General features: G+C 44.4%; 1 protein-coding gene across 1 annotated transcript in view; it reads left to right on the forward strand.

Annotated features, from left to right (window-relative positions):
- The window catches only part of commd8 (COMM domain containing 8), a 63,219-nt gene extending 55,611 nt beyond the window's left edge, over nucleotides 1-7,608 (forward strand). Inside the window, exon 5 of the mRNA XM_070863067.1 lies at nucleotides 6,154-7,608. Within this exon, the coding sequence (XP_070719168.1) occupies nucleotides 6,154-6,174 (21 nt within the window). The 3' untranslated portion in view covers nucleotides 6,175-7,608. The remainder of the gene's footprint in view (nucleotides 1-6,153) is intronic.
- The last annotated feature ends 3,535 nt before the right edge of the window (nucleotides 7,609-11,143 follow it).

The following is an 11,143-nucleotide window of genomic DNA, read 5'->3' on the forward strand; positions in this document are numbered from 1 at the left end:
CCCGAACACAATTTCCTGACTAATAAGGATTTCCTTCAGTTCCTCCTTCTTGCTAGACCCTTGGTTCCCCTAGAATTTCTGGAAGGTTATTTGTGTCTTCCTTTGTGAAGACAGAACCAAAGTATTTGTTCAATTGGTCTGCCATTTCTTTGTTCCCCATTATAAATTCACCTGATTCTGACTGCAAAGGACCTACATTTGTCTTCACTAATATTTTTCTCTTCACATATCTAGAAGCTTTTGCAGTCAGTTTTTATGTTTCCTGCAAGCTTCCTCTCATACTCTATTTTCCCCCTCCTAATTAAACCCTTTGTCCTGCTCTGCTGAATTCTAAATTTCTCCCATCCTCAGGTTTGCTGCTTTTTCTGGCCAATTTATATGCCTCTTCCTTGGATTTAACACTATCCCTAATTTCCCTTGTTAGCCACGGTTGAGCCACCTTTCCCGTTTTATTTTTACGGTAGACAGGGATTCATTAGCTGTGCAGTGTTTTGCAGGGAGCGGGGGGGCTGAGGTTGCGAAAGGTGCTATATAATTGCAAGTTCTTAATATTTCTCAACTTGAATGGTTGGCATGAGTGCAGAAGTATGATGCTGAGAAAACAGGAATGGATGTTGCTACTGAAGGATTACAACCAGTTAACAGAAAAAGCTTCTTTCAACAACTAATTAGCAGTTTTATTTTTATTACCAAGGGCAAGCTAATTACATTGAAATATATACAAGTTTAGCACAACACCCAACTAAGTAGTGAGAACTGCCTGTGAATTAATTGTTTTCATGGGAAGGGTCTAAAGCAGTTGCTGAAATCAGTAAGATTTAAAATAGGAGGATAAAAAGCTGAAAATCTTCAATGACCCCTTCAGTTCTCAATAGTGCAAGAACTTCCCATATGAAAGGAGATAAAGTGCAACATAATTTATGCTGGAAGCCTTGAAGGGGCTGCTTAGGGGTCAGAACCTTTATTGTCAATCCTTTGTGAAAGATTTTTTTTCCCCCAAGGATGAATTTCCAGAAAGTAATTTGTAAATTGTACAGTGCAACTCTGTTCCTTCCTGATAGCAGAAAAATTGAGTCTTTAGGTTATCTCTGAACTCTACCTGATAAGATTCTTGTTTATTTTTGAAGTTTAAGTCACAAATTGCCAGTAATATGTCTGAATTACACGTCATTCTTCCTTTCTGTTACCTGAGGGCTTGCAGAGGCTCCTCTTAAATTGCTATCGGTTGCCACTCATGAAAACCAGCACCAGAGATATGTTTGCTTTGTAATTTTTGGGGAAACTTTTTTTTTATTCGTTCATGGGATGTGGGCATTGCTGGCAAGGCCAACATTTATTGTCCTCTGTGTGGTGAAGGTACTCCAATAGTACTGTTCGGGAGGGTGTTCCAGGATTTAACCCAGCGACAATGAAGGAACGGTGGTATACTTCCAAGTCAGGATGGTGTGTAACTTGGAGGTGAACACCCAGGTGATGGTGTTCCCATGCACGTCCAGCCGTTTGGGAGATGCTGCCGCAGAAGCCTTGGCGAGTTGCTGCAGTGCATCTTGCAGATGGTACACACTGCAGCCACAGTGCACCAGTGTGGAGGAAGTGAATGTTTAAGGTGCTGGATTGGGTGCCAATCAAGCGGGCTGCTTTGTCTTGGATGGTGTCAAGCTTCGAGTGTTTGTTGGAACAGCACTCATCCAGGCAAGTGGAGAGATGGTGAAAAGGCTTTGGGGAGTCAGGAGGTATGTCACTCACCGCAGAATACTCAGCCTCTGACCTGCTCTTGGAGCCACAGTATTTATGTGACTAGTCCAGTTAAGTTTCTGGTCAATGATGACTCCCAGGATGTTGGTAGGCAATTTTGCAATGGTAATACTGTAATGTCAAGGGCGATGTTTAAATTCTCACATGTTGGAGATGGTCATTGCCTGGCACTTGTGTGGTGGCAATGTTACTTGCCACTTATCAACCCAAGCCTACATGTCATCCAGGTCTTGTTGTTGCGGCATGGACTGCTTCATTATCTGAGGAATTGTGAATGACGCTGAACACTGAAGTTATCAGCGAACATCCCCACATCTGACCTTGTGATGGAGGGAAGGTCATTGATGAAGCAGCTGGAGATGGTTGGGCCTAGGGCACTGCCCTGAGGAACTCCTGCAGCGATGTCCTGGGGCTGGGATGATTGTCTTCCAACAACCTCCACCATCTTCCTTTGTATTAGGTATGACTCCACCCAGTGGAAAGTTTTCCCCCTGATTCCCATTGACTTCAGTTTAACAAGGGCTCTTTGATGCCACACACGGTCAAATGCTGCCTTGATGCCAAGAGCAGTCACTATCACCTCACCTCTGGAATTCAGCTCTTTTGTCCATGCTTGGACCAAAGCTGTAATGAGGTCTGGAGCCGAGTGGTCCTGGTGGAACCCAGTTATTTTAACTCTGCACTGAGATTCGTGTACTCCTGCTGGAGAATAATATCCATTGCATAGTGTGGAAGTTATTATAATGCAATCTATCTTCTACTATGAGTCAAGGAGAATATTGGGAAAACAATATCCAGAAGGCATTTGACAAAGTGTCACATAAAAGGTGACTGCACAAGATAAAAATTCACGGGGTTGAGGGTAATATATTAGCATGGATAGAGGATGGGCTAACTAATGGAGAACAGAGAGTCGGGATAAATGGTTCATTCTCTGGTTGGCAACTAGTAACTAGTGGGGTGCCACAGGGATCAGTGCTGGGACCCCAGCTATTTACAATCTATATTAACGACTTGGAAAAAGGGACTGAGTGTAATGTAGCCAAGTTTGCTGACTATACAAAGATGGGAGGAAAAGCAATGTGTGAGGAGGACACACAAAATCTGCAAAAGGACATAGACAGTCTAAGTGAGTGGGCAAAAATTTGGCAGATGGAGTATAATGTTGGAAAGTGTGAGGTCATGCACTTTGGCAGAAAAAAATCAAAGAGCAAGTTATTATTTAAATGGAGAAAGACTGCAAAGTGCCGCAGAACAGCGGGACCTGGGGGTACTTGTGCATGAAACACAAAAGGATAGTGTGCAGGTACAGCAAGTGATCAGGAAAGCCAATGGTATCTTGGCCTTTATTGCAAAGGGGATGGAGTATAAAATCAGGGAAGTCTTGCTCCAGCTTTACAAGGTATTGGTGAGCCCACACCTGGAATACTGTGTGCAGTTTTGGTTTCCATATTTACGAAAGGATATACTTGCTTTGGAGGCAGTTCAGAGAAGGTTCACTAGGTTGATTCCGGAGATGAGGGGGTTGACTTATGAGGAAAGATTGAGTAGGTTGGGCCTCTACTCATTGGAATTCAGAAGAATGAGAGGTGATCTTATTGAAATGTATAAGATTATGAGGGGGCTTGACAAGGTGGCTGCAGAGAGGATGTTTCCACTGATGGGGGAGACTAGAACTAGAGGGCATGATCTTGGAATAAGGGGCCACCCATTTAAAACTGAGATGAGGAGAAATTTCTTCTCTCAGGATTGTAAATCTGTGGAATTTGCTATCTCAGAGAGCTGTCGAAGCTGGGACATTGAATAAATTTAAGACAGAAATAGTTTCTTCAACAATAAGGGGATGAGGGGTTATGGGGAGCGGGCGGTGAAGTGGAGCTGAGTCCATGATCAGATCAGCCCGAGGCGCCGTATGGTCTACTCCTGTTCCTATTTCTTATGTTCTTATGTGTAATAATTTTGAATTAAAATTATTTGAATACAGAATAATAGGGAGGGGAATTCAAATGTTTGCACTGTTTTTAAAAAAAAAAGTAAAATAAACGAAAGCAACATTTAATGTTTGACAGGAAGGGAAATGTAAAGGTTTATATTCCCAATTGCGTTTATTAATATTCTTGATATTGAGTCATAAGAATTAGAAGCAGGAGTAGGCCATTCGAACCCTCGATACTGCTCCGCCATTCAAGAAGATCATGGCTGATCTTCTACCTCAACTCCCCTTTCCTGCATTATCCCTATATCCCTTGATTCCCATAATATCAAAATCGATCGCTCTCTATCTTCAATATACTCAATGACTGAGCCTCCACAGCCCTCTGGTGCAGAGAGCTCCAAAGATTCACCACCCTCTGAGTGAAAAAGTTTCTCCTCATCTCAGTCCTAAATGGCTGATCCCTTATTCTGAGACTGTGACCCCTGGTTCTAGACTCAGCCAGAGGAAACATCTTGCCTGCATCTACCGTGTCAAGCCCTGTAAGAATTTTGAAGGAGGCCATTCGGCTCATCGTGCCTGCGTTGCCTTAGAAAGAGCGGTCATGCTTAGTCTCACATCCCTGCTTTTTGTCGTAACCCTGTAAGTTCCTCATTCCCAGGTATTGTCCAACTGTCTTTTTTAAAATCATTTATGGAAGGACGCAACTGCTGCCAACAAACCGGAAGCGATTGCGCATGCGCGCGCTGCTGGTTCCTCACGCAAATGTATAAAAGAGACCTAGGGTGAATTGCACTCAGATTTTTATTGGTCTGCCTGAAGTCCCTACAAGTACTGTTCTGTAGCTGACCAGTATGAGTTCAGTTTAGCAATGGTAAATTGAAGGTCCTTCATTTAGGAGTAGTACCAGGTAAAATGCATGTGGCCGAGAATGAGATCAGGAATTTGCCATGTGGGAAATCTGAGTCTGTCCCCACACACAAACTAGTTGCAATTATCACCAACTAAATTCACTAAAGTGTTTAAGCAATTAATTCAAAACACATATCGGTATTTCCTGCCATGGTACACTTGAAGGCAGAAAAGTAATGAATGTGACAAAAAAAAACCTTCACGTCACACAAGAACACAAGAAATAGGAGCAGGAGCAGGCCATTTGACCCCTCAAGTCTGCTCCGCCATTTAATAAGATCATGGCTGATCTGATCATGGACTCAGCTCTACTTCCCTGCCTGCTCCCCATAACCCTTTATTCCCTTATCGCTCAAAAATCTGTCTATCTCCACCTTAAATATATTCAATGACCCAGCCTCCTCAGCTCTCTGGGGCAGTGAATTCCACAGATTTACAACCCTTAAAGAAGACATTCCTCCTCTTCTCAGTTTTAAATGGGCTGCCCCTTATTCTGAGACTTTGCCCCCTAGTTTTAATTTCCCCCATGAGTGGAAATATGCTCTCTGCATCCATCTTGTCCAGCCCTCTCATTATTTTATGTTTCGATAAGATCACCTCTCCTTCTTCTGAACAATGAGTATACCCCTCATCTCCAGAATCAGCCTAGAGAACTTTCTCTGAACAGCCTCTAATGTAAATATATCCTTTCTTAAATACGGAGACCAAAACTGCGCACACTACTCCAGGTGTGGCCTCACCAATACCCTGCACAGGTGTAGCAGGACTTCTCTGCTTTTATACTCTATCCCTCTTGCAATCAAGGCCAATATTCCATTTACCTTCCTGATTACTTGCTGTATCTGCATACTAACTTCTTGTGTTTCATGCACAAGGACCCCCCCCTCCCCCCCAGGTTCCTCTGCACTGAAGCATTTTGCAATTTTTCTCCATTTAAATTATAATCTGCTTTTCTATTTTTTTTTTCTGCCAAAGTGGATAACCTCCCATTTTCCTACATTATACTCCATCTGCCAAATGTTTGCCCACTCACTTAGCCTATCTATGTCCCTTTGCAAAATTTTTGTGTCCTCACAATTTGCTTTCCCACCATCTTTGTGTCATCAGCAAACTTGGTTACATTGCACACTGTCTCTTCATCCAAGTCATTAATATAGATTGTAAATAGTTGAGGCCCCAGCACTGATACCTGCGGCACTCCACTCTTACTATTTGCCAACTGGAAAATGACCCGTTTATCCTGACTCTCTGTTCTCTGTTAGTTAGCCAATCCTCTATCCATGCTAATATATTACCCCCAACCTCGTGAACTTTTATCTTGTGCAGTAACCTTTTATGTGGCACCTTATCGAATACCTTCTGGAAATCCAAATACATCACATCCACTGGTCACGCATGAACCATCATCATCTTGGTAAGCTTTCTAAACAAATGGAAATATGATGGTTCCTGAATGTGTATGCAATATGTTGATGTATTTCTTAAAATGGAAACTGTTTAGCACATACTCAATTATATCGCAGCCTTAAATTTGCCAAATTCTCTCTTTACAGGTTGTTCTACAAATAAAATGACTGGAGATAATCAGTGGCGTCTATTTCTGTAACATTTCCAATGGAGATGGTGAACTACTTGGAGCTTTATGCTGTTACTGAAGTAAGAGTGTAATTACACCATCAAGATTCCATGAATAAATAAAGAAATTAAGTCAAGCTTGGAGAACTATCAGAAACTTGATGATAAACCCGCTTGTGTTTTTTATTTTTTGACACTGCGTTAAGGATTTGGACCTGTACAGTATTTGTTTCAATAATTAGCCACAATAATTGAAATATTCAATATTGAAGTTTTTGTTTTGTTGCCTGAGTGATGTCTGCAGCTGGTTTATATATTCATTACTTGATTCAAGAAGGCCCCCAAAAAAAGCTTTAACTAAGAAATAACTATTTAAGGTTGTGGTCAGATTGCCCTCATTGTTCACATGAATTTTACAACTCAATTTTCTGGATAGGAAGGACAAACTACAATTACTAGTCCAGCTTCAGCACTTTAGTGTATTACCTAGTAACCATTTCAAATTGGTACATTCATCGTAACTAATTGGGTATAATTATCTTTTAAGAGGGAATGGAAAAACATCTTGCAAAACTGTTTGTGTATATTGTATGTATACTCTTCCATTTTGTAAGATATTTAACCCTTGATATTTTAGGCTAATTGTTTCATTCATATTGCTAGATATTTTGTAAATATTCTGTTGTAATTGTGATCATAGACTTAGTAGCACCTGCTACCCTAGTGTTACTGTAAGGGATGCAATGTACCCTCAGTCTGAGAAGTCATGGCCTGTTGGTGGCCCACGTCTATGGGCAGAGGCAGTGTTGGGGGAAGTGGATTCTTTTTAGGAAGTCAGTGGCCGCAGATACATGTTAAAATCCACTGATTTTAAACTTCCTAAATTCCAGTTGGCCTGAGAATGTAAAATCCTGAACCATCTGATTTTGTTGTGGGCTCTCCTGCTGCTGTTAATTGACTTGCTGAAGAGTCCCTTCAGGTGCTCTCCCTGCTGCTGCTGCTGCTTCCCGTGGCTCTCTATATTCAATTCACCAAAGGACCCCACAGCTCCATCTTACTGAACTGCTGTGCTACAAGAACTCCAGTGTCCTACTTTTCGTACTTGAGAAACCACTGGATTCAGATGAATATATGGAAAGCTGTATAAGTGTTCTCAATAAAGGGTTGGATGAATAAAGTGAGGTGGGGACCATGCAGAAGGTGCAACTAGGGATGATAAATCTGGTGGGAAAAGGAGAGCATTTGGGGAATCATGCTCCCTTAATGTTCAAGTTGGCAACTATCTACTACTCTAACATTTGAAACTAATTTTGACTTAATCAGTGAACGTTGATATCTCGAGATACACCCAGACAGCAACATGTGGGTTTATTAATAAAATATGAGTAATGAGTATTTATAGTAAATTCAAATAAAGCTGTGTAATCTGTAAAGTTATAGCTGTGATTCTTTTTTGAAGGATTTGAAATCCTATTTTCTCCCGAGGGGAGATGGGAAATTGTACACTCTGGTCTCTGCTAGTCCTGCTCTAAACAGGTGCCTACGATTGGCATGGCCTTGCGTTTGATTTTTTTTCCCCCCGTACCACAGCAGTGCAACTGTGATTCGGAACCTATTGAAGTTGATTTTGAATCTGTATGCCACCACTTTGTAGCACTACTCAACTGGACAGCATAGTTCCATCAGATCCTTTGTTTGCCCATAATTATTCCCTCTTGACTGGGCAAACTATACAGATAAAGTTCTGACAAGTCTTGCTTGAATCCAACAGAAAATATTCATTTTGGACGGTCTATCCTCCAAGCCAGGGCTCAGTTCTTGTATAAGGGACTTTCTCTGCCTTGTCCTTGTGGAACTCATAATAGTCTCCTATGATGTATAAAGAAACCAAAAATGGGCATTATCAACTTTATTAATTCATCATTCAAATAGAGGCATCCTCTACATCACAGACTCGACCTTGCCTTTCCCCCTTGTAAGGGAATCAGCAGAATTCATTCGCACTTTTTTTTGTTGAGAATTCGGTTAAAATACACTGATGTCTGTCAAGAGAAAGGCCATGCAGGCATTGTTCCAATGTTGTAATGCTACATGCACCTTAAACTGATGGCACCATTACATGACGAGAACTTTTTCAAGTGCGTTCCTATGGTCTGTGGTGAATGTCTGAAAAATGGAGATGACCCAGTTCCTGATCATTTTTAATAAATAATTGGTACATGTGTGCATTGCACAGCAAAACACAAGTTCTTGTTGCCAATATTTGCCATCCTGTTCAATAAATGTTGTAAATTAAACTAGAAACTTGAACAATTTCAAAATCATTTGAACTTTTCTCTCTCATTGCTGCTTCATATATATTTCTCCCAGCACCCTAACAATATAAAGAGTAAAACTTCCTTTCCATATTGTTAAAGGTACAAACATATAAAAAAAATTGAAAAAAACCATCTTCAATATCTAGCTTAACCCAGCTAGACATGGAGCATTATCAACCTGTTCTACAAAGACTTGCATTTATAGAGAGCCTTTCACGACCAACAGATGTCTCAAAGCGCTTTACAGCCAATGAAATATTTTTGGAGTGTAGCCATTGTTGTAATGTACGAAACATGGTAGTCGACTTGCACGCAGCAAACTGCCACAAACAGCAATGTGATAATGACCAGGACAGTGGGGATCACTCTCCTGCTCTTTGAAATAATGCCATGGGATCTTTCACGTTCACCTGAGATTCAGATGGGGTGTCAGTTTAACTTTTCATCTTTAAGACGGCACCTCCGACATTGCAGCACTCCCTCAGCACTGGAGTGTCAGCCTAGATTTATGTGCTCAAGTTCCTGGAGTGGGACTTGAACCCGCAACCTTCTGACTCCAAGGCGAGTGTGCTACCCACTGAGCCACGACTGACACTACTTACTCCCTCCTTTGCCTTCCTCTACTCTTTCTCTCCCCCCGCCCCCCCGCCCTTCTCTTTCTCCCCCCCCCGCCCTTCTCTTTCTCCCCCCCGCCCTTCTTTCTCCCCCCCGCCCTTCTCTTTCTCCCCCCCCGCCCTTCTCTTTCTCCCCCCCCGCCCTTCTCTTTCTCCCCCCCCGCCCTTCTCTTTCTCCCCCCCCCGCCCTTCTCTTTCTCCCCCCCCCGCCCTTCTCTTTCTCCCCCCCGCCCTTCTCTTTCTCCCCCCCCGCCCTTCTCTTTCTCCCCCCCCGCCCTTCTCTTTCTCCCCCCCCGCCCTTCTCTTTCTCCCCCCCCGCCCTTCTCTTTCTCCCCCCCCGCCCTTCTCTTTCTCCCCCCCCGCCCTTCTCTTTCTCCCCCCCCGCCCTTCTCTTTCTCCCCCCCCGCCCTTCTCTTTCTCCCCCCCCGCCCTTCTCTTTCTCCCCCCCCGCCCTTCTCTTTCTCCCCCCCCGCCCTTCTCTTTCTCCCCCCCCGCCCTTCTCTTTCTCCCCCCCCGCCCTTCTCTTTCTCCCCCCCCGCCCTTCTCTTTCTCCCCCCCCGCCCTTCTCTTTCTCCCCCCCCGCCCTTCTCTTTCTCCCCCCCCGCCCTTCTCTTTCTCCCCCCCCGCCCTTCTCTTTCTCCCCCCCCGCCCTTCTCTTTCTCCCCCCCCGCCCTTCTCTTTCTCCCCCCCGCCCTTCTCTTTCTCCCCCCCGCCCTTCTCTTTCTCCCCCCCCGCCCTTCTCTTTCTCCCCCCCCGCCCTTCTCTTTCTCCCCCCCCCGCCCTTCTCTTTCTCCCCCCCCCGCCCTTCTCTTTCTCCCCCCCCCGCCCTTCTCTTTCTCCCCCCCCCGCCCTTCTCTTTCTCCCCCCCCCGCCCTTCTCTTTCTCCCCCCCCCGCCCTTCTCTTTCTCCCCCCCCGCCCTTCTCTTTCTCCCCCCCCGCCCTTCTCTTTCTCCCCCCCCCGCCCTTCTCTTTCTCCCCCCCCCGCCCTTCTCTTTCTCCCCCCCCCGCCCTTCTCTTTCTCCCCCCCCCGCCCTTCTCTTTCTCCCCCCCCCGCCCTTCTCTTTCTCCCCCCCCCGCCCTTCTCTTTCTCCCCCCCCGCCCTTCTCTTTCTCCCCCCCCCCGCCCTTCTCTTTCTCCCCCCCCCCCGCCCTTCTCTTTCTCCCCCCCCCCGCCCTTCTCTTTCTCCCCCCCCCGCCCTTCTCTTTCTCCCCCCCCCGCCCTTCTCTTTCTCCCCCCCCCGCCCTTCTCTTTCTCCCCCCCCCGCCCTTCTCTTTCTCCCCCCCCCCCCGCCCTTCTCTCTTTTTCCCCTCCCCCCTCTTTCTCTTTTTCCCCCCTCTTTCTGAAAAAGCAAAAGCCCAGTGTCTAACCTCTTCAATGTCTTAAGACATGGAAATCTTTATTTTATGATGTCTGATTTATATCTGAAAATGTTACTCCCCTCCTGAACACACTGACTCCCACATTTAGGTAGAGTTACCATTTAACATCTAGTATGTTACCTAAGTGGCCATTATTCATGCGTACGGTATGACTGTGCCACGGTTGTTTGACTGCAGGGGCCATAACAGCCAAGCCTGATTCTGCCCAGCAGGGATTGCTAATTAATGAGCAGGAGCACTGCCAGTTTTTCTCTAACATACAGCATCTCTACTGCCACCTCTGCTGCGATCACCCAACTCTGCACACACTGGGAATCAAGCCTGGCATTTTGATTTTATTAACTGTTGCATTTTAATGTAATTTCCAATGGCAAGATGCTAAACTGGACAAAAATATCGCACTAGAGACCTGTTTCCCTTATATGATGATTTTTCTGGAGTATATTTAAATCAGGCTTTTAATAATGAAAAGATTTGTAGTAACTTGGATCTAAGTATGAAAATTACCATTGAAGAAAAATGACTGATCTGGACAAGAGGAGCTAGAATACTGAATAATTCTACACATTGTAATAAATTCTGTGCGCAGTTAGTTACTGATGTAATTCATTTCTTATTGAAAACAGCTGAAACTGGGTGAGTCATCAGATCAGCTTG

The sequence above is a fragment of the Pristiophorus japonicus genome, chromosome 2, assembly GCF_044704955.1.
Source record: "Pristiophorus japonicus isolate sPriJap1 chromosome 2, sPriJap1.hap1, whole genome shotgun sequence".
In the NCBI taxonomy this organism is placed as follows: Eukaryota; Metazoa; Chordata; class Chondrichthyes; family Pristiophoridae; genus Pristiophorus; species Pristiophorus japonicus.